The sequence below is a fragment of the Phascolarctos cinereus genome, unplaced genomic scaffold (assembly GCF_003287225.1).
Source record: "Phascolarctos cinereus isolate Bilbo 61053 unplaced genomic scaffold, phaCin_HiC Scaffold_1;HRSCAF=81, whole genome shotgun sequence".
NCBI lineage: Eukaryota > Metazoa > Chordata > Mammalia > Diprotodontia > Phascolarctidae > Phascolarctos > Phascolarctos cinereus.
The window spans coordinates 232,385,716-232,412,989 of NW_027555514.1; the positions used below are offsets into that span (position 1 = coordinate 232,385,716).

Sequence of the window (27,274 nt, forward strand, 5' to 3'; positions counted from 1 at the left end):
GCAAGGTACTCATTTCACCAAAGCTCTTTGCTTTAAGAAGAAAATCTTTTGATGAAATTAAATTGAATTTAAGAAATTACTAAGCGCCTACAGCGTACCATTCAGAGACAACGTGGGGTTGTTCAGAGAGCTAGCCTCAAGTCAGAGTTGAAGTCCTCGGCCACAGACTGCTTGTGTGATATGGGCAAGCCTCTAAGGCTATACATGGCAGAGCAGATGCTCACCTACATTGGCAGAAGGATTGTCCTTATTCGGAGTTATTGAGGCCAATGGAATCATAGGTTTGGACCAAAAAAAACCCCAGAAGACATTGCAGCAATAGTTGGGCTTGGATCATGGGGTGGAGTTCTGGACACAGAGCTGGGTTTGGAGTCAGAGAACCAAGGTTCAAATCCCAGTTCTCTTGTTTACTGTCTGTAAGTTTGGGCAAATCACTTTACTTCTCTAAGTCTCAGTTTCCTCATCTGTAAAACAAGGGGGTTGGATTTGAAGAACACTAAGGTCCCTTCCAGCCATGATTTTCATATAATTCCATGATTTTCAAGGTCACTTTCTGCTCTAAATCTATTTTCTTTGCATATATATATATATATATATATATATATATATATATATATATATATATATAATGTACACTTATATATGTTCAGTTGTTTTAAGTTTCATGTCCAATTTTTTGTGACTCCATTTGAGATACTAGAGTGGTTTGCCATTTCCTTCTCATTTTACAGATGAAGAAATTGAGACAAACAGGGTTAAGTGACTTGCCCAGGGTCCCACAGCTAGTAAGTGACTGAGGCTAGATTTGAACTCAGGAAGATGAGTTTTCCTGACTCTAGGATGGGCGCTCTATGCACTATGATGCCGCCTAGCTGCCCTGTGTATGAACATGTTGTTTAAACCTTGACTCTGTTACTAAGTGACCTTTGGGCAAAATCATTTTCCTTCTCTGGGTCGCAGTTCCTCCTATATAAGTTGAGAGTGCATTACATGATTTCTAAGATTCATTTCAATTCTGAATCTATGACCTTAGAGATTCCTCTAAAATTTGGCCCAAACTCACCTTTTCCCTGGAAAACTTGAGTCAGCGTGGTATAGACAATGAGATGTTGGTGATAGCATCCAGAAAACCTGAGTGTGAATCCTCTCTCTGAAACTTATTAACCATGTGACCACAGGTAAATCACTCAACCTGAGTCTCGGTTTCCCTTTTTGTAGAATGAGGCTAATCATACCTGTAATAACAGGGTTGTTACAAACGTGGCAGTGGGGTCATATTCATTTCCCATTGGAGTCAATGCTTGATGTCCTTTCCAGGGAACATCACGCCTCCTCTGGGATACACTGATCACCTGAAATCTCATCCTTATGCTGACTGACTCAGTTTTTGACACTCAACACCTTCTCAAACCCTTCAGTTTCCCCTCCCTTCTGATTGGAGGGCTGGAGGGTGGTGCATCAAATTCCTCCCAGTCCTTCCTTTATAGAGGGCTCAGAATGTTCAGACCCTTCCAGGTAACTCCATTTTCTAGCAGCAGCTGTTTGGTTCCCATTCCACAGAACACCAAACTCCTTGGTGCCCTCCCCTTCCCCCTTTCCTTCCTTTTGTGTGTGTATTGTTCTCCCCTATTAGATTTTAAGCTCCTGGAGGGCAGGGATTGCTGAACTGGAAGTGGAGCCAAGAAGAGAGAGAATGCAGGTGTTCTTTTTATTTTACAAACACTTATGAATTGGTGCCTGGGTACCAGGAACTCAGTGACAAGGAAATCACTTCTTTTTTTTTCCCTTAATAGTATTTTATTTTTTCCTCCTAATTACATGTAAAGATAGTTTTCAACATTAATTTTTATAAAATTTTGAGTTTCAAATTTTTCTCCCTCCCTTTCTTCCCTCCCCTCTCTTTAAGATAGCAAGCAATCTGATGTAGGTTATACATGAACAATCATGTTAAACACATTTCCACATTAGTCATTTTGTGAAAGAAGAATTAGAACAAAAGGAAAAAACCAAGTGAAACCAAGAGAAAGGAAAACAAAAACCAAAACAAAGTGAAAATAGCTTGCTTCGATCTGCATTCAGACTCCACAGTCCTTTCTCTGGATGTGGATAGCATTTTTCATCATGAGTCCTTTGGAATTGTCTTGGATCATTATATTGTTGAGAAGAGCTAAGTCTATCATAGTTGATCCTCACACAATGTTGCTGTTGCTGTGTGCAATGTTCTCCTGCTTCTGCTCACTTCATTCAGCATCAGTTCATGTAAGTTTAGGGAAATCACTTCTCTCTTCCCAATTGTACTTCCACAGCTCCCTCAGAGGTAGCCCATTCCACTTGAGGATACCTTTAATTAGTAGAAAGTTTCTCCTTATGTTGAACTATTTTGTCTCTCAATGCTCCTTCCCTCTCTGCCCCTCACTCTCATCCCAGGACTTTCAGATTCTATTCCTTTAGGTCCCAGTACAACGGGGCCATTAGCTCTCTTATTCTGGACTCCATACTCTATTAATGCAGCCGTAGGACACATTAACTTTCTTGGTTGCCAAATGACTGTTAGAACCCTTGGGTCTTTTTCATGTGAGCCATTTTGTAATCATGTTTCCCCCCACCTTCTACTTCCTAAAGTGATTTTTTTTTTGGGGGGGTGGAATGTGACTTTATAACCATGTGCTGAAGGGAAGACAGTTTAAGGTTCTAGATTTATCCTGAGCAATTTCTACATTCTGTGTGTCTATTCAAAGTTCAGTTAAGGATACCAATGTGTCATGGTGCAATTAGCTCATTCAACCTCATGACAACATCTCATACCTAACTAATATGAGATTGTCTTTGAAAAGCATTGACCTGAAAAGGTAGCATCTGTCTAGAATGTGTTGAACATCAAATTGGAATTTTAATGCTAATAATTAACTAGAATGATATCTCCCTCAGACAGAAGCTATTTAATTTTCTTCTCTGGGCTGAAATATCATTTATTTAACCATCAAACCTCCTCAGTAAAAGGGCAATTTCAGTTTTCTATATAGTCATTTTTTAAAGGATAGGGAAAGAGGGGAAGCCAGCCTTTTAAAGCTATTTCTTAACACGAATGACTATTTTCAAATAGTATAGGTTAACTTGATGCTATCTCATCAATAAGATATTTCTTTCTCTGTTGATATAAACCAAGGAGGCCATGAAGAAGTAATGGACCTTTATTTCACTTCTGCTAGTATGAACATTTCTTGGCTATGTTTTGTAATTGGATTCAAGGAATCCACAGAAAAATTCAATTTGCAAACCTAATTTTAGCCAAGAGCAGTGATTTCCTTCAGAAAATCTTTGGGGCAAAACAGGTTAGTCTGAGCTCTCTCTCTTGTTGTAAGCCAGACCTGACTCACTCCAGACTAGTGATTCAAGTTGAGACTGGAAGAAGATGAGACAACTCATAGACCACTTTACTGTTAACAGAAGGAAATTTACTTAGCCATAGCATGAGCAGGATGATTAGTCAGGACACAGTGTTGGTTCTGTTGGGCAAGTTTCTCTGCCTTTGTATTAGCCTTTGAGGCTTGCCAATGTCAAGGGAGGAACATTTGCCTCTTCCTGTGGTGGAAGAGTCCTGAGTCCTGAGTCCATCAGGAAGCTATGTCTCTATCTGAGCAGTCCTCTGGTCCAAATTACTCGAGAACAATTTTAATAGCTTTTAAGAAAAACACTGGCCTAATTAATGTGGGGTAGAGTCTTAGGAAAAGTTAGCACAGCCTATGTGGCAAAGGATTGCAAACAGACAACCGTAAATTCCCTCACTTATATATCATTAGGTTGATGAATGAGGAAAACAGCCCAAATGACAAGGAAGGAGAAGCAAAGGATCTATGCAATTCATAAATAGGGACAATCAGACCCGAATAATCAAAAGTTTAGGTGTATGAGGCTTTAGGAAGGACACAATGAAACAGCCTTTGTTAAATCCCTACTATGAGTCAGGCACGATGCTAAGCACATTACAAATATGTCATTTCATCCTCACGACAACTCTGAGAGGTAAATGCTATTATTACCACCCTCATTTTATAGCTGTAAAAACTGAGGTAGATTCGGTTAAGTGACTTGCTAGCATGTGCCTGAGGTTGGATTTGAACTCAGGCCTTCCAAACTCCAGGCCCAGTACTCTGTCCACTGTACCCCCTAGCTGTGCTAGATAAAAGTAGTGTACAGAGAGAACAGGTTATCATCTTGTTCTCATTCAAGTGTGAGGACAAATGACGTCCATACACATGCCAAATGACAAAATGGTCTTATAATATTTCCATTTTAATTCAATTCAATAAATATTTCTTAAGCACCTACTACAAGCAAAGCGCTAAGAACCGAAGTAAGCTGGATATGATCATATAGGAGATGGAAAGATTAAATATTAACATTTTGGGTGTCAGTAAACGTAAATGGATGAGAATGGGTGATCACTACATATACTACTGTGGGCAAGAATCCCTTAGAAGAAATGGGGTAGCCCTAGGAGTCAGGGTGAGAAAAGCAATACCAGGGTATAACCTCAAAAATGACCAAATGGTATCTGTCTGAATCCAAGGCAAACCATTCAACACCATAGTAATACAAGTCTGTGCTCCAGCCACTTATCTCAACTGACCTTCACTATAACCCTTCAGGGTAGGTGCTGTTATGAGCCCTATTTTCCAATTGAGGAAACTGAGGCAAGCAAAGGTTAAATGACTTGCCCATGGTCACACAGCTAGTAAGTGTCTAAGGCTGGATTTGAATTCGGGTCTTCCTCACTCTAGGCCCAGTACTCTATCCACAATGCCATCTAGTGGACTATACTAGGTGCTGGGAATACAAAGACAAAAATGAAAAGTCCTTATGCTCAAAAATCTTACATCCTATTGGGGAGGTTCATAGAGGATGACATGACTAGTTGACAGAAAGAAAGAAAGAAAAAAAATTCTGGTTTTTCAAGGTCCTTTACTGCCTCAAACCAAAAATCTTTGTTTTCTGAATGAGGTCAATCAACCAGTCAATGAACAAACAGACTGAAATGGAAATTGGAAATTCCCCTTTAAATTAATAAGATCACTCAAATAAATAGGTTCAGTTCAAATCTCGGTCATGACCGTTCCATATCTCCTGAGTGTTCTTGGCCTAGCATTCCAGGAACTAGCCATTCCTAGGTCACGTTGACATGGAGGGTTGGCTCCTCTCCTTGTGAGACGTGATGTTATCAAAAAACAAAATACCAAGCCTCAGGCGGATGGGAGCGTGGCTAAGGTCAGATGTGTATTGGACAAACCATGAATAGCGCAAGCATCAAAAAGGGGTTCTTGGCCCCAAGCCTTCTTTGTTTAGAACAATATAAAAACACTGCGTCCTGTAAGCCCGCTGAGCCTCACCCGCGGGAAGGACGCTTCGCCCGGGAAAATCTTTACACAATTCAAGTTTGTACTGGCTGCAACGGGGCTCCCAGCCGTTGATTGACTTTGGAGGTTCCCTTGAATTGGTGATGTATTCTCTTCCATTACCGACTCTCTTGATCGGTGCTATATTATTGATTGTTCTTATTATTTATGCTTTCTATGCAAATTCAAACTATCTGTGCTTTGCTTCTTCTAAATAAATTATCTATTTCCTATTATTTTCTGGTGCATTGGAGAGTGTCATTTATAGGAGCGAATCCGAACCTCACTAAATCCTATTAATACAAAATTGGCGTCACGAACAGGATTCGCTGTATAAATGCCTTTCTTTAAGAGCCCCGGGCTCCGGTAGAGGTCCCCGGTTGGGAGGACCCTCCGTTTTCCTCGCTCGCAAAAACCTGGTCACAGTGTACAGGACCTAGTGAGGATTGGGGGTGTTGGGGGTTCTCGTTTGGGGTGCGACGGATGGGCCGGTTGCCAGCAGGGATAATGGGGGGATACGACCAGTACATCATTTCCCTCCCTTTTGGGTTGTTTGCAGCCAGACAGCCAAAGGCTGCAGCAGGACTCTGAAAAGTTGCCTTCATTCTCCCCCTCTCCCTCCCCAGGTAACAGCAGCTTCAAAGCAGTGCGTGGATGGGAGAGGGAAAGAGAGAAGAATACTTTATTACTTAGGTTATATGGTTGGTAGAGGGCAAGTTGGGAAGGATTGTTGAAGTGTTAGGTCAGAATTAGAAAGGAATGAGATATGTACAGGTTTTAAGGGGATTTTAAATCATTAGAAAGAAAGGCAAGGAAGTTTAAGCATGTAGGAGAGAGGAGTGTGTGTAGAAAATTTGAAGGGTGAGTAAAAGGAAAGTGCATGCTGTAATAGCTGTAGCAAATATGAATTGGGACCCTGATACTTGGGAAGGTGATATTTGGGATGAAGATGATGATAGGTGGGGGGAAGTAATAGAGGAAGATGTTCCGGATGTTGTAGACGGGGAAGCTCGGCCGATAGATAGGAGAAAAGCCGAAAAGGAGGGAGCTAACCCACCCCGGGTGACTGAAATCACGGAAGATTACTCCCAAAGAGAAATTACTGATTTGCTTAGTAGGTTTTCACAGCGATCAGGAGAGCCTGCAATCTCCTGGCTTGTAAGATTAAGTGATGGGGGAGCTGGAGGAGTGTGGCTAGACCCCAAGGATTGTCTAAAATTTTTGAGTTTGACCTCTATATTTTAATACAGGCAGAGAATAAAGAGGTGGTAGAGAAAAGATTAACTCAACTAATAGAACATATGAAGGAGAAGGGATGGGAGATTAATCCTGATAAAATTCAAGGTCCAGCTCAAAGTGTGAAGTTTTTAGGAATAATTTGGAATAAGGGTCATAGAGAAATCCTCCCCAAGGCCAAGCAAAAAATATTAGATTTTTCACCTCCTAGGGACAAAAGAGAAGCTCAAAAGTTCGTTGGGTTGTTTGGTTTCTGGAGAATCACATTCCTCATTTAGGTCAGATTTTGAAGCCATTGTATAAAGTTACCCGGAAAAAGTATGCATTTGAATGGGGGGAAACAGAATCGAAAGCCTTTGAGGAAGCCAAAATAGCTATTCAAACTGCCCTGGATCTTTGGCCTGTACAGCCAGGGCCGATGGAATTGCAAGTTACAGTTTTGCATGGATATGCTGATTGGAGTTTATGGCAAAAACAACAGGGCAGGAATGTTCCTTTAGGATTTTGGTCGCGGAAACTGCCACCTGCTGGCCAAAATTATACTCCTTTTGAACAACAATTATTGGCTGCATATTGGGCCCTGGTAGAGACAGAACATTTAACTTTAAACCATGAAGTTGTATTGAGGCCAGCCATACCCATTATGAGTTGGATTATGGGGACCCCCGCCTCACATAAAATAGGACATGCCCAAGAATCATCAATTATTAAATGGAAATGGTATTTGCAAAATAGAGTCAAGACAGGCAGATCGGGTATTTCCACCTTGCATGAAAAGGTATTAGAATTACCAAAACATTCAAATGATATTGATATACCACCAAAGTCTTATGATCAATCACCTGTTTCTTGGAATAATGGATATGATTCTCTAACCCCCGAGCAGAAGAAGCATGCTTGGTTTACTGATGGCTCGGCTAAATATATAGGATCTAAGCGATGTTGGAAAGCTGTAGCCTATAACCCTTCATGCAATACTATTTTGGAAAGCTCTGGTGAAGGCCAGAGTAGCCAATGGGCCGAATTAGTGGCTGTCTATCAAGTAATTCAAAAGGAACAAGGTGGCCAATGTCATATATATACTGATTCCTGGGCCGTAGCCAATGGCCTAGCAGTTTGGATGCCAATTTGGAAGAAACACGAATGGAAAATTAGAGACAAAGATGTGTGGGGAAAAGAATTATGGGAACAAATATGGGAATGGTGTCAATGTACTAATGTATCTGTATTTCATGTAGATGCCCATGTGAATCAAGATTCTGTGGAACGTGAGTATAATGCCCGTGCTGATGAATTATCCAAACTTCAAGGAAAAGCTTTAAAGGTCACCCCCAGAGAGGAAAATGAAACACAATTAGGAAAATGGGTCCATATCACCGCAGGACATCTTGGCGCTCTTGCATCTTACAGGTGGGCATTAGACAGAGGGATTAACATACCTCTGGATCTATTTAAGCAAATAGTACAAAACTGCATACAATGTCAATTATTTGCTCATCGGCCTGTGCCGAAGAAAATCACTGGAGAATTGGCTAGAGGGTCTTTACCTGCTCAAATTTGGCAAATAGACTATATTGGACCATTACCTGTTAGTCAGGGGTGTCAATATGCCTGCACTTGTGTGGACACCTACTCTGGGGTATTAGTTGCCTGCCCCTATAAACGGGCTACCCAGAAAAACACTTGTAAAACCCTAGATATTATTTCTCTTTATTATGGGACCCCCCTACAAATACAGAGTGATAATGGTACTAAAGTTTGGATAAAGAAGCATCAATCTGATAGACCAAGGCCAGCTGAGCTCATAGCACAAGGAAACACTAATACTGCCATAGTAGTATACCCTGGTGATGATAAATGGTATCATGTCCCACTAACCCAAATGTTTTTACGATATTAAGTGTTTTACAGTGTTTGCCTGCTATACGCTAACTATGGCATGAACTCCAGGTATTCCAGTGGGGAATCCTCAGCAAGGACCGCGTACTGATTCCATCTACGCTGGTGAAAACAACACCCACATCATGAATTGGTCATACCCATTCAACGTAGAAGTTTGGGACGCCCCTTTATTTCCCCTAATGAGAATCAATTTAACTAGTTTTAATCTAACTGTAACTGCAGCAAACGGTACCAATATATCCTGTACCCTTACAAGTTGGCCACCTAGTCCATATTTTCCTAAAAGGTTAAGATCTGTAACATATAATTGGACACAAGTAAACACTGAAATAACAACGACATATTTTTATTGTCGTAACACCTCCAATGGGCTGTATGAAGAATATCTAAACCAATTAGTATGGGTTGTACCTGTGACTCCGAAACCTCCTGGAATAATTCGTGTCCCCGCTCATGTACTAACACCTCTATCTTGCAACACAAAATAGTGTTTCATTATAATGTAACTTTTCCCTCTTTAGAAAGTTGTGTCAGGAAAAAAAGAGCTTGGTATGATACATTACTTGGTGGTGCAGGAACTGGTTTGGGTATAGTTAATTCTATAGACCTTGAGACCTTGGCTAGCAGACTGCGCAGTGCTGGACAAGATGTTTCTCAAGCTTTGACTGTGAATGCCCAATGGTTACCCACAACGATCCTGCCACACCAAAATACATTACAATATCAAGGCCAATTTTTACAAGTCTTTAATAATAGCATCCTCGTTAATTTACACCTTATGAAAAACATTGGTGTTTTATTTAATTGGACTAAATGTTCCTTGCAAAACTTATATACCCTCATACAGAAGGAAAATGCCCAAAGATTACTACAGGAAGGTAACTCTCACATATGGAACGATATACTTGACTTGTCAGATGTATGGAAAAAGCAAAAACCTGAGAATGCTAGATGCACTCCACTTTGGTGCGCTGGAACTATTATACTCTACCAAGTTAAACTTGGACTGTTATGTGTCAATTTCATGTAATACCTTTTGTCTTACATAAATACTTTGCTTTACCTCATATCTATGGAAACTATATAGATTGGTATAATGTAACTCATACTCTGTCTGATTGTGTTGTAACTAATGGAGGGATTGTTTGTGGGATGATGACTCGGCAGATGGAACCCTGCCTTCTCTCACATTCATCCAATTTGTGTGATCTAACTTTATACCCAGTGAGTAACTTTTCTATGATATATGAAGTATCTACTCAATATGTTTGTATAGCCTCTAATAATCACTCTGACCTTCTATCTGTAGATGTTACTACTGTCCATTTTCTGGTTGCTTATCCAATGTATCTTTCCTACGCTGGCAAGGAAATGATTTTTACTTTCCACCAGACACTAACCTAGTTAAAAATTTTGCTTGGGTACCCCAATCTTTGCCTCTACCTCATGTGTCTCTATCTCTATATCCCCTTATGAACATCTTGAATCAGTCGACTGAAATCAAAAAGTTATTAGAGTCCAACCAACGCGCGTTAAATGAACATCGAATACAGACTCTTATAGCGCAGGAAGACTAGTCGAAGCTTCTCATTTAGTGATCTCAGATACTAATCATCATTGGTATGATTTTCTTTTTAAATCTCCTACTGCTACTATGTATTTTAATTCCTTAGCTACCCCCATACTACTACTTGCTTTGTTCTTTTTATGTCTTTGTATATGCAATTGTTATATGTATACCAAAATACGCACTATATACACTCATGTCACACCTTTGCCCCTCACCTATTATTCTCATGATCTTAAGGCCAAGTGAAATGGAAATTGGAAATTCCCCTTTAAATTAATAAGATCACTCAAATAAATAGGTTCAGTTCAAATCTCGGTCATGACCGTTCCATATCTCCTGAGTGTTCTTGGCCTAGCATTCCAGGAACTAGCCATTCCTAGGTCACGTTGACATGGAGGGTTGGCTCCTCTCCTTGTGAGACGTGATGTTATCAAAAAACAAAATACCAAGCCTCAGGCGGATGGGAGCGTGGCTAAGGTCAGATGTGTATTGGACAAACCATGAATAGCGCAAGCATCAAAAAGGGGTTCTTGGCCCCAAGCCTTCTTTGTTTAGAACAATATAAAAACACTGCGTCCTGTAAGCCCGCTGAGCCTCACCCGCGGGAAGGACGCTTCGCCCGGGAAAATCTTTACACAATTCAAGTTTGTACTGGCTGCAACGGGGCTCCCAGCCGTTGATTGACTTTGGAGGTTCCCTTGAATTGGTGATGTATTCTCTTCCATTACCGACTCTCTTGATCGGTGCTATATTATTGATTGTTCTTATTATTTATGCTTTCTATGCAAATTCAAACTATCTGTGCTTTGCTTCTTCTAAATAAATTATCTATTTCCTATTATTTTCTGGTGCATTGGAGAGTGTCATTTATAGGAGCGAATCCGAACCTCACTAAATCATACTAATACACAGACATCTATTATATGTCATGTAGCATGAAATGATGGATAGAGAGCTGGCCTTAGAGTAACGACTATTATGCCTATTTTTTTTTTGGTAAGGCAATTGGGGTTAAGTGACTTGCCCAGGGTCACACAGCTAGTAAGTGTCAAGTGTCTGAGGTCACATCTGAGCCAGTGCTCTATCTACTGTGCCACCTACCTGCCCCATGCCTTTATTTTTACAAAGGAAAAATGTCTTATTCCATTAAGAGCATCAATTATTATCATCACTCCTTTCATTAACATGCATCTTATTTGTTGAATTGAATGGAATTATTGAATTGAATTTAGTGAATTAATATTCACCTTTAACTGAACTAAGTTCCTGAGCCTTATTGGACTCAGGTCCTCCAAGTCAGAACCAAGTCTTTTATTCTGTGTGTGTGTCATGGGGAGAGAGGGTGCTAGGGCAAGGAGTCCCCTTAGGGAGAGAGAACGGGTATAGCACCCTAGTCTCTTGGGACTAACATTGGTTTTTTATTGTCAGATAAATGAATAATGAATAAGAGGTGATTTTGGTAGAGAAGGCACTAGGGGAAGAGTATTGGGAAGGGGGTTCAGAGAGCAAATCAGAAAAAGCTTCATGTAGAGGGGTGGTGCTTGAATTGAGACAAGGGATTCTCAGAGATGAAGGTGAGGAGGGATTGCATTCCAGGCATGGGCATGGGGAGGGGACCTGGAGTTTCCGTATGAAGAACAGCAAAAAATAAGAGTTTGGCTGGATTGTAGAGTGTGGAAAAAGGGTAATATATAACCAGTCGGTAGATTGGGGATCATATTGTAAAGGACTTTATTATTTGTAATAGTATCTTATTTTTTCCCAATTACACGTAAAATCAATTTTAAACATTCATTTTTTAAGAATTTTGAGTTCCAATTTTTTTCCATACCTCCTTTCCCCTCTCCTCTTTCTAAAACAGTAAGCAATTTGATATAGGTTATATATGTGCAATCATGTAAAACATATTTCCACATTAATCATATTATGAAAGCCTTTTTAAAAATAATTTTTTATCGTAAACTTGGCAGTCATCAGCAAACATAAGCATTTCTGTTTTCAAAGAAATGTAGAAAAAGAGGACTGTGTACATAACTGGATTTAGCAGTCTTTAAAAGTATATTGCATCTTTAACATGGCTGTAACAACACTGTTCTTCTTCTTGGTGTCTTCTTCAGAAATTCCTTGTGAGAGGACTTTAAATGCCTGACAAAGGAATTTAAATTCCTCCTAGAGGCACTAAGGAGCTCCTGGAGTTTGTTGAATGGTCTGGAGCCACATTTAGACCTGACCAAGTGGAGGCCACGCCATGATTCCTTATTTCCCTGCTGGTACCAAGTGCTTCCTTCTGTGCTGTGTTTCTTTTGTCTACTTTTGGGGAGCTGCAGGAGGTGGGCTTTGCCTCTAAGGGCCAACAGGGAAGCTAAAACAATGCTTGCATGTGGCCTGCTCTGTCAGATAACTTTCCACAGCTCTAGTTTTGAGAATGACAGGACTGAACCATGCAGGTGATAGAAACCCAATCAACGAACCCAACATATAATGATTGACTCTCACCATCTTTGGAAATGGAGGATGAGAGCATTGGGGAAGACCAAAGCTGTTCACTTGCCCTCTGTGTTTCTGACTTATTCTCTACCAACAAGTTCTTTTTTTTTTTTATTCCCACAAAGAGCTGTCATTTGAACTCGTGTGATGAGAGGCAGGTATATCAGGAAGACAGAACAGGGATAGTGGAATAGGTCGTCATTTGGAAATATTTCTCAGAGCAGCAAAATTTCTTGGATAATTGAGTTTTGACTGTGAAATGGGTGATGCACATTTGATATTTGGATATTAGCATCTGCCAAGAAGTCTGTTACAGGTATTTCCTGCAAGTGCCCCTTATGCCTGCTGATCCCATCTCTGGAGGTGAGAACAATGGTGAATCCCTCATTTACCCTTTGCCTCCAGACCAAATCCTAGTATTGTAAAATCATGTATTTAAAGATGGAAGGAACCCCAGAAGCCATTTAATCCAACCCTCTCATTTTAATGTTAACAACAACAATAATAATGATATTTGTTTAATATAAATATCTATGTAATTATGTTATATTTTTATATGTATATTAATATTATATTTATTTACATTTATATTATTTATATTTATATATTATATTTATATATTTCTGTAATGCTTTAAGGTTTGCAAACCCTATAAACTTGGGGTGTAGTTGCGATGATTATCCCCATTTTACAGATGAGGAAACTGAGGCAGACAGAGGTTAAGTGACTTGCCCAGGGTCACACAGTTGCTATGTATCTGACAGTGAATGTAAACTCAGATCTTCCTTAGTACAAGCCTGGAATGAGGAAACTGAGGCCCAAGCTAGCTTAACGATTTATATAAGTAAAGAGGTAAACATCTTTTTGAACCTAGATCCCTTGAGTCCAGAGCCAATGCTCTTTCCGTTGCCTTTGTGCTTAATAAACTCTCATTTGGACTCTTGTAGTCGCCACTGATCTGTCTTAACTCGCAATAATTTCTTTGCCACCAGTTTGTGATGTCTTTGATCCATCTTACACCCTCTTGCCAGATGAATGTTCTTAATTCATAGTTCTGATCACGTAACTCCGCTGCACCAAAAACAGTTTCCTACTGGGTTTGAATCCTGGTTCTACTTCTTCTTACCTATGTGACTTCAGGCAAGTCAGTTAACTTAGCTGGACCTCGGTTTTTTAATCTGTCATGTGAAGAGGTTGGACTAGATGATTTCTTAACGAGTCCCAAATCTCTAAACTGGTGGGCAGCACATAAGGTGAGCCCAAATTCCTTAGTCTGACATTCAAGGTGTTCTGTACTCTGAACTTTCCTCTCTTTTATCTCCCATTGCTCTCTTACCTCCATATATCTTCTGCTCCAGCCATATAGGACTTCTTTTTTTTTTTGGACATTTGAATTATTTTTTAATTTTTAAAAAATATATTTATTTAATATTTTATTTTTCCCCAATTACATGTAAAACAATTTTTAACATTCATTTTTTAAAATTTTGGAGTATCAAATTCTCTACTTCCCTCCCTTCTTTCATTCCTCATTGAGAAGGCAAGCAATTTGATATAGGTTATACATGTGCAGTCATGCAAAACATATTTCCATATTAGTCATGTTGTGAAAGAAAACACAGACCAAAAAAAAAAAACCTCAAAAAGAAAAATAAAGTTTAAAAAAAGTATGCTTCAATCTGTGTTCAGACTTCATCAGTTCTTTCTCTGGAGATGGATAGCATTTTTCCATCTGGTATTTTTTACCATTTCCTCCAAATCCCTTGAATTTTTCTTTTGCCTTTCCTTTGCTCACATCTGCTATTGCAATAACACAGTCAAGATATGATGAGGGTCTGGACCAAGATGGTGGCCATGCGAATGGAGAGAAGGAGATGGATGGGAGAGATATTCTGAAGGTACTGACAATGAAATGGGACATGTAGGATGAGGAACTGTGAGGAGCCAGAGATGGCCCTGAAGTTGTGAACCTGAATGACTACAAGGATGCCTATGATAGAAATGGGGAAGTTTGAAAGAGGGGTAGATTTTTGGGAAAGATAATGAGTTCTCTTTTGTTCATATTCAATCTGAGATGTTAATAGGCAACGAGTTTAAAACATCCAACATGCAACTGGAGACGCAGAGCTTGTGAGAGACTGGGGCTGGGTATAAAGATCTGTATAGAGATGATGATTAAACGCATGGGAGCTAATGTGGTCACCAAGGGAAAGAAAAAATAGTCCACTGGTCAAAAAAATGTGATTTGAGCCATCATTAGTAACTGAAATAGTTATTAAAAACTGTACATGAAATCAGACTGAGTCTCTTGTTTGATTTACAGTTCAGTCTGGTGCACTGCAGTTCACAATTATCTACACTGGGAACCATGCCAATCTCATGCTTTCCGCTGCCTTTCATCAACACTTCCATGATGAACACAGGGAAGCCGGATCCAAGCAAGGTCGCCTTGTCTACCACTATCGATTATGTTACAAAGAGGAATGGGGCTCGGAACATGAGAACGGTCCAAATCCATAGCTTGCCTATTTGTTTTCCTCAGAATTTCCCTTCAGCACTGAGGTAAGACCTGTCACTTGCAGCTGGGTCATTCCTGCTTTAAAAAGGATGGTCAATGTCGGTATGTCACAGTCAATAAAACCCTGCTCGCTAAGCTCGAGGCTAAATTATGCTGCTGTTGGGGAGATACCTACCTATTGTACTTTGGAATTTTAATAGAAAGAAACTCTTAAATCTACTTGTCTTCACCCTTTTTAAAACATGGCTCTGAGGACTCAGCAAAATGTCTAGGGGAGTTTAACAAAACAAACAACAAAAGAGGAAATTGGCAAGTTCATTTACTTGAATGTTAATTTGAGTTTTTACAAGGAGTAGCATAATTTCTTTTCCTACAATTTTGGCAATTCATCTGAGTTTTTCCACTTCAAGTGGGCATCGCTTGTGGTGTCTCAGAGGCCTGCTGCAAAGATACTGAGCTAGCTTTGAGGTTGAGTACCTAACATGGGATCATAAAGATTTCATTTTTCTTAATAAAGCCCTGCCTCAAGCAGCTGGGACAGGGCTCATTTCCTGCAGTCTTGGTGTATAGCAGATGGCGAAAGTTTAATGTCTACCCACCTTAAATTCAAAATCTCTTTTTTTCCTAGGCCAAGTATAGGATTTTGTTGCATAATGATCATGGCCTTCCTTCACCCAAGTGAAAAGGGCAGTGCTTTAGGTTGGAAGGGTCCTCAGTGATTGGTCTACCCTTAATTTGACTAAGTGATGAGGTGCAGGGTCACCAAATTGATGAGGCGCAAGGTGTGTGTGTATTGTGGTGTTATCTCAAAAGAATTTACTCAGGCCATCTCCAAATCAAGTAAAGACATTTATTCTGGGTAACACACCAAGCCACCACCTTCGAGAGGTAGCAGCCCCTTAAGGGAGGTAGCCCACTAAGGGAGGCAGCTCCTTAAGGGAGATGGCCAGCTAGCTAGGAGAAGCTAGGGATTCTTACAGAGGAAAACCTGCTATGGCCAAGGAGATGAGGTAATTAAGGACAGAAAAGTGAAGTAACCAAGGACTAGCAGGTGGTAGTGGTAGCTCAGAGTTTTGGGCACATCATTCCGTTGTTTAGCCCATTTGCCTGGGGCAAAGGGGCCCCTGGTAGTTTCAGTATTTCATTGACCCGCCTATTTGAATCTCATCATCTCATTGCCCAGTCCATTTACCTAGGATAGAGGGGCCCCTGTTTTTCTCATCAAGAGGATCCCTATCCCAAGAGCCTCTCCTAGAAGACCTTTAGTCAAAAAGAGCTAACTATATCTCAAGAAAGCCTGCTTCATTTCTGGACAACTCTGTTAGGAAGTTTTCTCTTATATTAAATTAAAATCAGCCTCCCTTGACTTTTGCTCCTATTTCTTTCTTTAGGGGCCAAGCAGAACAAGTCTAAACCTTTTTCCATACCATTGGAGTCCTTCAAATGCTTGAAGAAAATGATTGTTTCCCTAAGCCTTCTCTCTCCCAGGAAAAATATTCCCAAGTTCTTTTGTCCTTTTGTTGCATTATATTACACTATCCTCTTTATCCTCTTCTGGACATGCTTTTGCTTATTTATGTCCTTTCTAAAATGCGGTGCCGAGAAATAAACACACTATTCTATATTTGGTCAGACCAGGGCAGAGTACAGTAGGATTTTCACATCTCTCTAGGGTACACTGCCTCTTTTAATGTAGCACAAAGTCACAATATTTTTTTTGGCTGCTATATGTCACACACTGTTGACTCATATTATCATCAATAGTCAAAAAATATTTATTAAGCACCTACTATGTTCGTGGTAGGGCAGCTAGGTGATGCAGTAGATAAGAGTGCTGGGCCTGGAGTCAGGAAGACTGTCTTTCTGAGTTCAAATCTGGACTCAGACACTTACTAGCTGTGTGACCCTGGACAAGTCTGTTTGCCTCGGTTTTCTCATATGTAAAATGAGCTGGAGCAGAAAATGGCAAATCACTCCAATATTGATCTTTGCTAAGAAAACCCCAAATGGAGGTTGCAAAGAATCAGACATAACTAAAAAATGACTGAATAACAAAAGGCTCTTGGCACTGTGTTAAGTGCTAGGGAAGGAAGGAAGGAAGAAAGAAAGAAAGAAAGAAAGAAAGAGAAAGAAAGAAAGAAAGAAAGAAAGAAAGAAAGAAAGAAAAAGAAAGAAAGAAAAAAGAAAAGAAAAGAAAAGAAGAAAGAGAGAGAAAGAAAGGGAGAGAAAGAGAAAGAAAGGGAGAGAAAGAAAGAAAGGAAGGAAGGAAGGAAGGAAGAAAGAAAGAAGGAAGATAATCCTTGCCCTCAAGAAGCTTACAATCTAATAATGGAGGAAGACAAAACATAAAAAGCTGAAGGGGAGGGTTGGGGGGAGGGGGAGGAGAAGATGCCTGATGGGAGGTAAGAGATATGGAGATGTCTGAGCTGTAAATGTAGGTTTAGTGTTCATGACCCCACCCTCCAATCAGAGAGGGAAAGAGTAGTGATGAAGTGGGTTACCAAGGCTGATGGGATCTTACAAGAAGGTAGCTATCCCAATAACATGGGACGTGGTGGAGAAGTCAGTTAGAGAAATCCCAAAGTAGGGCAACCAGGTGAGAGATGAGGATAAAGGTGAGAAAATACATTGAAGTTAGTTTTGGTCAGGTTACACTGTATAAAGCATGGGGTTTGAAATAAAATGAGGATGCCATTACAGAAACAGGCTAAAAATACATTGTGAACTATATATAGAAGATGAAATAAAATTACATGAACATAATTGGCATTGTGTGGGGTCTGATTTGAATCTCTACACCAAAGTTCCTTCTACATATATCAGATTGTGAGAAGAGAGCTGTGGAGTGTAGTGGAGAGAACACCAGCTTTACAGACAGAAGACCTGGGTTCAGATCTTGACTATGCTATTCACTATTTGTTTGTCTCCCTCTAAAATGAAGGGTAAGATTGGAGGCTTTCTATATTCCCTTTCATCTCTAAATCAGTGGTCCTTTAGAATGTGAGCTGAGTTCAAATGCAGCCTCAGACACTTAATAGCTGTGTGACCCCAGGCAAATCACTTAACCCTGTTTGCCTCAGTTTCCTCATCTGTAAAATGAACTGGAAAAGTAATGGCAAACCACTCCAGTATCTTTTCTAAGAAGACCCCAAATGAGGTCAGGAATAGTCAGACATGACTGAAAAAAAAAAGATTAGGCAACAACAATAGAATGTGAATACTCCTTAAGTAAAAACCTATTAAGATTGAGCAACTAGGCACATATTTAAGCATTGTAATCATTTTGGCCCTGGAGAGCAAGACAGGTTGAGTCGTCAATTTGCTGGGGAGGAACTCCCTTCCTCTGCCTTTCATGGAGCCATGTCTTTCTTTCAGTTCACCCCTCCACTGGGGACATGACTTTCCTTTTCCCAGCAACTAATTCCTCCTCCCTTTATAGGGCCATGGCTTTCTTTTAAAACCCCAGCTTGCTAAAAATAAAATAAATTTTAAAAAAATCGGGCAACCAGGGGTGGGAAAAGGAAAGCAAACATTTCCTGTATTTTACACACTTACAGATTGGGTCTTATCTGTTTGGTTTGCATCTCAGCAGGGATCTGGCCCCCAAGCAGTATTCTCTTTCTCCATCAAGCTCTCTAAAATCTCTGTTAAATATGTGGTTTGAACCCCCAAGCCAGTTTTCACTGGCAAGAAGCCAAATTGGGTTTATAAAATCTCAGTGATTTGAATCTACTCCCTGACCACATTGATTCAGCCTCTTTGCCCAGTCTTTCTACTTAGATTCATGAAAGTGGACTTGGCACAGATTCAAATAGCTGTTCTGTCTTTTAATAAATTGTCACATACATACTGAGAAAGAAACCTAAAACAATATCTTGACTGGGATATCTGTTCCAAATATGGCCCTGCCTGTCTGTAGCTACGAAAGCAAAGGGGTAGAAGAGAGTAATTGACTTCACTTCTCTTCATTAAGGAAGAGGAAAAGCAAGTTCGTAACTGAGGTGGATGAAAGGAAGGGGATTTCAGGTTCCAGAACAGCAGGGGAAGAGGATTTTCAAATCTCCAAACAAACTTCATTCCTGCACCTCTGAAGAGCATTGGCAGGCTTGAAATGTTTGTCCTCAGTTTCTAGGGCTCCTGTTCCAGCTCCGTTGCCACTGGGGAGAGGTGAGCTGGTCAACCCATAGCTACGCAAGAGTTCAGCATAAAGACTGCTGGAATGCTACCCTGGCTCCACTTTCCTCCATTCTCTTCCAGGTCAATTCCTTTGCACCTGGGGGTGGAATTTCAACGTATTTCCCTCCTCCTCTAGCCCACTGGCCGTACTTTCACATTTGGTTCTGCCCCAGCTATGTGTTTCCATTCTTCTCCATGGTTCCAGCTGCAATCTCTCCATTTGTCCCCAACCCCTCTTAGGCTGAGAGGGCTGGTCTATGAGTCCTATTGGCCGCCTCATGCCATTCCTTTGGTATGATGAGTAGACAGACGCTGGGAATTTCTGCCTGGCTGATGGCATGATTTGGAGGACCATCCTATTACTAATATATGATTCCACCCCCCTCACTCCTCTTGTCTTCTCATCTTATCCTACTTGAATTAATTGTGTGAGTGCAAAACCTTTTTAATTGTGTGTAATTGAAAGGATCTATTTTAAAAGGCAGCTTTCTTTTGATTTATCAACAATCACTTCCATGTGCTTTTGAGTTTAAAATTTTTCTTCCCCTTCCTCCCCACCACCCTCCCCAAGCCGGTGCACAATCTGATACAGGCTATACATATACATTCCTATTAAACATATTTTCACATTAGTGATGTTGTAAGTAAAAATTAGAACCCAATAGGAGGAACCACCAGAAAGAGGAAACAAAACTCAACAGAAGAGAAAAAAAATAGCAAATAGTATACTTCGATCTGCATTCGAATTCCATAGTTCTTTCTTTGGGTGTGGATAGCATTTTCCATCATGAGGCAAAAGGCAGTTTTCTTTAAGCTAGAAGTAATCACTCATATGAAAATTGTTGCTCATAGTGATGAGCTGAGGCATGACTGGTGATTTTAGAAACACCAGATGAAAGGTACTTGTGCTTTATAGATGTGGTATTAAACAAACTTTGTCTTTGAAAAAAAAAGTAACCCTGTGTATTTTAGCAAATATTCCTCTAATATAGAAATTCATTTCAGTTAAAAAAAACTCATTAAGTGGTTATTATATGGAAGACAATAAATATTCAAAGAACAAAAACAAAAGAGTTCTTGCCCCAGGGAGCTTCTATTTTGGAGGTCAGTTGGGGTGAGGGATTGGACATTACATATGCACAGGTGAATAAATGCAAAGTAAAATAAATTTAAAGGTGGAAAGAGGGCTACAATATAGGCCTTATAGAGTAGGTATCAACTGAGCTGATTCTTGAAATCACTATATTTTCTTTTCCTTTCCTTTTCCTTTTTCTTCCTTTCTTCTCTTCCTTTTTTTCTTTCTTTTTCCTTCCTTCTTGCCTTCCTTCCTTCTTTCCTTTCCTCTCTTTTTCTCTTTTTTTCTTTTCCCTCCTTCCTTGCTTCCCTCGTTCTTTCTCTTCTTCTTCCTCCTTCATTTTGCCAATGTAGAAGATCAGCAAACTCTCATTGGGCAAGATCCAGTCAAACTTCTATGACAAATTTTTATATTTGAAAAGACACTTCAAAAGACCAATGATTTAATCATTGTGGATGATCCTTCCATGGACACAGTTACAACCTTGACACACCTTATTAGACAATTTTCATGACATTTTTTTTGTGTCTGAAAAAATTCCATTGTTTACTGGCTAAGATTTCAGTGAGAATGTCCACATTTATCAAGTCAGACTCTTGGAAAACAGAGTCAAAAATCAGTTACCAGGTTCATACTCCAAAAACCTCTCCAGTTCTAGTATGACCTATTGAAGTTGTACTCTCCTGACATAATTTTATTTCTATTTATTTAGTTTGTGGCTAGGCAATGGGGTTAAGTGACTTGCCCAGGGTCACACAGCTAGTAAGTGTTATGTGTCTGAGGCTGGATTTGAACTCAGGTCCTCCTGAATCCAGGACCTGTGTTCTATCCACTGCGCTGCCTACCTGTCTCATGCTGACATAACTTTAAAAAATCCAGTCACCTTCTGATAAGGCATCAGAGGTGAACCTTAGTGGAAGGTATATATACTTTCTCTGTTAATCAAAATATTAGGTTAAGGGGCTGATTGGTAAAATTCTCTAATCTTGGCTAGATCCACTGTTAATGAGTCTTTGGAACTTTGGGTCTCTAAGGAGGAAGTGGGGACATGTCCACTGATATCAAGGAGAGAATTTAAAACACTGAATCCTCATTCAGTCCCTCTGGAATCGTGTTTAGTCATTGCCTTGATCAGAGTTTGCAAATCTTTCGAAGTTATTTATCTTTATAATATTGCTGCTACTTTGTAAATTTTTCTGATTCTGTTCACTCTGCATCAGTTGATAGAAACCTTAGTGTTCTCTCATATGCTTCCTTCATGAGAGTGATGATTTGATTGATTTTGCTGTTGGGATAGAAGCTCCTCCTTGTGTAAAGTCAATAAAACACCATATTCGTTACAGTCAGGACTTTTCTGTATTTCTGACTGCCCCTTTAAAAAAATCCTGAAATAGCAATAGAGTTAAGAAGAGTGGCCCTTGGCCTGGGGGTAAGAAGCTGCCAGTAGTTACATTTGGGCAGAAACACATGAAAGCTATAGGTATGTTTTCCTATGTAGCATGAGAGGTGAGTTCTTGGATCCCAGGTTTTGCTTTACTTTCCTAGTCTTGGAGAGGCAGTAATATGATATCTCAGCCCAAGAGATGGCAACTCTAGAAAGGCAGATCATATGGTGAAGTAGTACCAGCCTTGGGGTTGTCTTGTTAGCAACCCCAACTTATACAGCTCCAGAATCCAGCCTTCTAGAGAGAGAGAGAAGGGTAATTCCTAGGCAATGCCACTTTCGGGTGGCCTTTCTAGCAACCTCAAGTTTGAGAGGTTTAGGATACAACCTTTTAAAGAAAGAAGAGGAGTTACTAGGTAAAAACAAAGTTTTGGAAAGAAAAGATCTAAGAATCCAGTCCTCTGTGGGAAAAAAAAACCCCAAACTTCCTGGGAAATATTATCCTGCTGGGAAAAAGAAGATTATAAGTGGTCCCCAGAATTAGAAAAACAGCATGAGCAACTAGAGCCATGACTCAGGAGAAAAAAAGACCTAGACTCTTCCCTGACTTATAGAATAATAGAGCTGTTGGGATATTGCATTTCTGATGGGCAGTAGATTTTCTGTACAAAAACCTCAAATTCATTTGTTTCCATTCTGGGAAGATTGTAAACCTCAGAATAGTACCATAAGACTGGATGTCGCATGGGGTACTTGTGGGGAAAATGAGACACATTGCAGTGTTGAGTGATTGCTCATCCTGCAACCCCAAGAACAATTTCCTTTCAGGGTAAGTTCAATCCACATGTGCCACTGCAAGTCTGGAAAACAACATAGTACTTGGTGAAAGTAGGACTCACAGGAGAGGGAGGATAATTATATAAGTATGCTTTGTGTATTTTCTGCCTTGTCTACGAACTCTTGTGAGTCTTTTGTGTTTTCTGCATTTTCTGTGGGGTGGAATAAAAGCTGTCCTGTACTCAATATGCACTGTTACCTTAAGTGCTTGTAGAGGGATTGGAAAATCTTTTACTTTTATCTATGGGGAAATGGCCATGAGCTATATTTGAACTAGAGGGAATTCTGAGTTGGGGCAAAACAAACCAACGAGAAATGATTATTTTGGGGGGACAGTATTCTTGAATGAACCCATTCTATATACATGTAATTAATTAGAATGACTCATTCCTCAGTCAGGTAAAATAACAGTTAAGTGTGTGTGTGTGTGTGTTCCTACAAGCCTGTTCTAGATTATAATTTGGTGCTTAGAAGTCACAATTTGTTTTTCCTTGCAGATTTACACAGAATGATATTAATGAAAAAAGGCACACCCTTGCTTCAGCTTCAAAAAACCAAGAGGAGATGAATAACAAAATGAAAGAACACATTTTGCCCAAACTTCAACCCCGACTTTCAATGACAATGCCTATAAAGAATGAGCAGGTAACTGAATAGTCAGAGGAACTACCCTTTTGCACAAACCTCTCTCAAATAATGACTTATACCACATGTATCATGATACCACAAGGGAGTATATTTAGTACTTAAATCACATAAAGACTTTAATATTTAAATACCATTAAGGCTATTGGCTAGAGTGATAGAGAAATCAAGTGGGTCCTGATATAAGAAGATCCAATTTACAAAATTTTTGATTTACATAACAGAAAAATTACAAGTTACCTACACCAAATATTTCTTTAACAAAATCAAATTAAAACAATGGTCATAAAAATTGGTAGCCTCAGAATTTGGTGGGGTTCAGATAGAAATGGTTTGGGGATAAATTATTATCATTCTATCTTTCTTTTCTGTTTAATGTTCTATGGGTTATTGCACTGATGGATAAAATGAATGCTTTTTTGGAATTTCAAAGAAAGATTAGGTTATAAGGTCATCCTTTGTAGGCTTACTTGAAAGCATCCTTAGTATAACTCAAACAGTAGGCCAGATACCTATGACACTTCATCCTGTTTCTGCAAGATTTTGATCTTCTTTGCTCGGTGTCTGTATTTTGAAAGATTTTTATTCCGTGTAGCTTGGAGATTGTGAATATTTAGTATGATGACATCTATTAAAACGTTAAGTTTTTATGAGTCCTCTTGGGTCCCAGACCCTTGATAGTCTAGATGCTATTTCATCCACAGTTCTAGATGAGGTATCTATATCTAGGCCCTACCCCCCACTGCAATACCTAGCTTTCGCCTCCATTTTCTAATGGCTGATTGTGCGTGTTAATCATGGCCCCATTTTTTGTCTTCTTGAAAAATTCCACATCAGAGTTGCCTTGCAGAGTCCCTCTTCCAACACCCCCCATGCCCTCCATGGTTCTGGACCTATCTTCTATTTGTGGTTCTGTCAGCAGAATTGGCCTAGAGTGCCCTGGGGTATGCACACTCTATCCAGCCCTACATCCTAGTGCAGTGGCCTTATCAATAGCTGGTCACTACGGCTTTGACAGTGTAGGGCAGAGATTCCACTGCCTTCAGGCTCCATTTATCAGAGCTCATGCTGGTTTCTGTGTCCCCTGACCCATTCTCTTTTGGGGAGTCCTCAAGATTCTGGCAATTTTCTTATGGAGACCTAGGCTGGATGGAGGAGCTTACTGGTATCCCTCCTTGGTCTTCTTGACCTTCTTGTTTTATTTGGTACTGTTTTAGATCATCACTGAGGTGTTGGTTGGAGAGCTAGGAGGGTTCTTCTGGGACCTTTCCCATTACCATCTTACTTGGGAATGTCCCTTTCCTTCATATTTGAAGGTCTTTATTCTGTGTCATGATAAAAATTAAGGTAAACTGAGGCATGAGGTAAACATTCTGAGCATGTTTCCTTTATTAGTAAGGTTAGGATTTGCCAATAAAAATGGTCAAAGAATCTTCAGAAGCCAAAGACAAGACTCAAGTTAGGGATGACAGGATCTTTTATAGCGATTAACAAGATGACAGAGCAAAATCTCAAGCAACATAAGTGTGTCTTCTTCTGATAGGCTAGTTTTTTCAATAAGGAGGTGAGACAAGTGTCATCTTAGCTCCGCCTTGTTACGTCTTTGGGAGATGGAATCAGTTCTCAGGTCATAGGCAATGGGAATTGAATTGTAAATAACTTTCTCCAGATTGTGGGCAGTGGGTGAAGTTATTAAGGTAGAGGTACAAGTCACAAGAATAGAATCATAGAATTGTGACCTAAGTGACCTAAGGTTACCTGAGTATACTTGCAGGAGTAAGGTATTTAGATTCACGCAGGGAGAAAGACTATTAAATCTATGCTGACTTGATTAAGTCTTAGCAAATAGATTTAAAAATCAGTTTTCCATTTCACAATTACCCCCTCTGATCCTGTGAATCACTTAGCCTGATTAAAGTTACAAATCAAACTATAGTAAAAATCATGTATGTCTATCACACCACAATATTTAGTAAAGCTGAGGTAACAATTACAGAAGCAAAAATGCTGTGAATAAGAAAATTTGAATCATTATAAACACCATGAGTTTCTTAGGAAATTTATCAAAGCCAAAAGGAAATTATGAGGCAAAGGGCTAGGAAAGCCCTATGACATGGCACTGGTCCCTTGATGGAGTAATGTAGTTTGGGCTAGTATCTCTGTTTTTTCTAATGCCATAATCCCAATATATGGGAATAAGAACTAAAGAAATTTTATCCCAGGTATTCTACTTTAATGAGACTAATCTAAGAGAGGGTGCCCCCCAAACCATCAAGTTTAATCTTATAACGATCCACCCACTGATCTTGAGATCACCTGCGACCAATGTATTGAAAAAAACTCCATTGGGGGACATCCCTTTTGCTAAGTAGGCCTTACAGAGACAGCAGTGCATGAGGAAGAAATGAGAAGGAAGGCTGAACATTCAGTCTCATTCCCAATGTCCACTTCATCAATATATCATGTTTAGGGCTCAGATGTCTCATGAAGTTGTCTGGTTTCTGAAAACATCTCCTTTGGGGCATTTGTGAATAGGCCTGTTCTCAGAGCAGCTCTGAAGAGTAGGGCTTCTCCTAGAAGATCTGCTTCTCTAGTTCAGTTTACTTGTAGAGATTCTTAGATATTCCTACTATGATGTTTTGCAAAACAGACCTCAATATCAATTAGTACACCCTCCTACATTTGGTATTCTAATAACTAGTTCAAGTATCAGCAACCCATAATTCATCCAAAACTTCAAAGAATTTGAGTTTTTACATCTCACCTGTTGTTACCTAAACCTTGTACCTCATATGGACACTACTATCAAGAGGCTAAAGAGAGAATCTTAAAAGAGATCCATGAGGAGTTCCACTTCTGGGAGCCAAGATGGCGGAATAAGAAATCTTTTCCCGAAAAGATGGAAAGCAAGGGTTCAGCAGGCTCAGTGACTCACTGAATGATTTCACAGAGGTTCTGGAAAATCCTGTCCAGATTCTGACCATTGGGACCATCCACTTGTCCTCTCTCCTTTAGTTGCTGTACCTTCTGGAGGGCAACATTTACAGCATATCACATGAACTCATTGCTGGACCACAGGACAGGTAAACTTTCTTTGTGGCTTTGGGAACTATCTCTAAGGTGGAAAAAAAGAAGCATCTTGTTGACATTTTAAAAATTTCTCTAGCACTGAGAGCACCTAGATTCCTAACTTTAAAAATCACTGGAAAAAGAGAAAAGAAGAAAAATAATTGGGCTGATGATTGGGGAATTGCCAGACTGTGATACACAAATGTAATGATTATTGCTAAGGAATAGATATTTCTTGAATGAGCACTTCTAAGAAATAGAGGAACACTTCTATGAAGCGATGCAGTAAAAAAAAAAAAAGAACTGAAAGAATGTATACAAGGACAGTTATACAAATGACAATTTTTAATGTGAACAAACCTCAGGTTGAATACAATCGACAGTAGTACTATTATTAAAATGAAGCATGCAGTTTTTTAACAAAAGGCAATCTATTTGTTAAAAAGATGTGAATAAAGTTATTAATTAGGAAAAATGGGAAAAAAAGAGAGATCCATGAAGATCTGACCTGTGAGATGAGCCTTTCTGGATAAAGATTAATATTTGCCAAAGTAAACATGTAAGCTAGGGTACATAAAAGGTTTTCCTTTTGTGTTTTACTACTTATAACTGTGCTGTGATATGTTAGCAAATAGTTATGCTGTTAAGAAATCAAAAACTAAACATTTTAAAATATCACAGAAGGCACAGATATCAAAATATCACAGAAGCTCTGAAACTCTTTAAATTAAGCTTTAAAAATAAATCTTCCACTCCATTCAGTTTTGAAACATTTTACATTACATCTTTATCTAAATGTAATTCCCCCTCTTAGGAGGATATTATCACTGTATCAGCTTGAAAGAATGAACTATGTAAAAAAAAACCCCTATTCTCATATATGAATACACAATTCTTAAGAAGGTGACAAGCTCAAAAAACTCTTTTATTTAATTAGTTAGGAATTGCTATTACCTACTGGCATCTTAGTGTTTTTAATATG

At 39.5% G+C, this 27,274-nt stretch overlaps 2 protein-coding genes across 2 annotated transcripts in view; both read left to right on the forward strand.

Moving 5' to 3' along the window:
• LOC144455941 (uncharacterized) overlaps positions 1-8,786 on the forward strand; it is a 36,976-nt gene extending 28,190 nt beyond the window's left edge. The window contains exons 5-6 of the mRNA XM_078150320.1: positions 6,908-8,039; positions 8,531-8,786. Coding sequence (XP_078006446.1) covers positions 6,908-8,039; positions 8,531-8,561 — 1,163 coding nt within the window. The 3' untranslated portion in view covers positions 8,562-8,786. The remainder of the gene's footprint in view (positions 1-6,907; positions 8,040-8,530) is intronic.
• Positions 1-27,274, forward strand: part of LOC110211068 (uncharacterized) — a 67,202-nt gene that overhangs the window by 24,119 nt on the left and 15,809 nt on the right. The window contains exons 2-3 of the mRNA XM_020990265.2: positions 14,912-15,150; positions 23,076-23,223. Coding sequence (XP_020845924.1) covers positions 14,957-15,150; positions 23,076-23,223 — 342 coding nt within the window. The 5' untranslated portion in view covers positions 14,912-14,956. The remainder of the gene's footprint in view (positions 1-14,911; positions 15,151-23,075; positions 23,224-27,274) is intronic.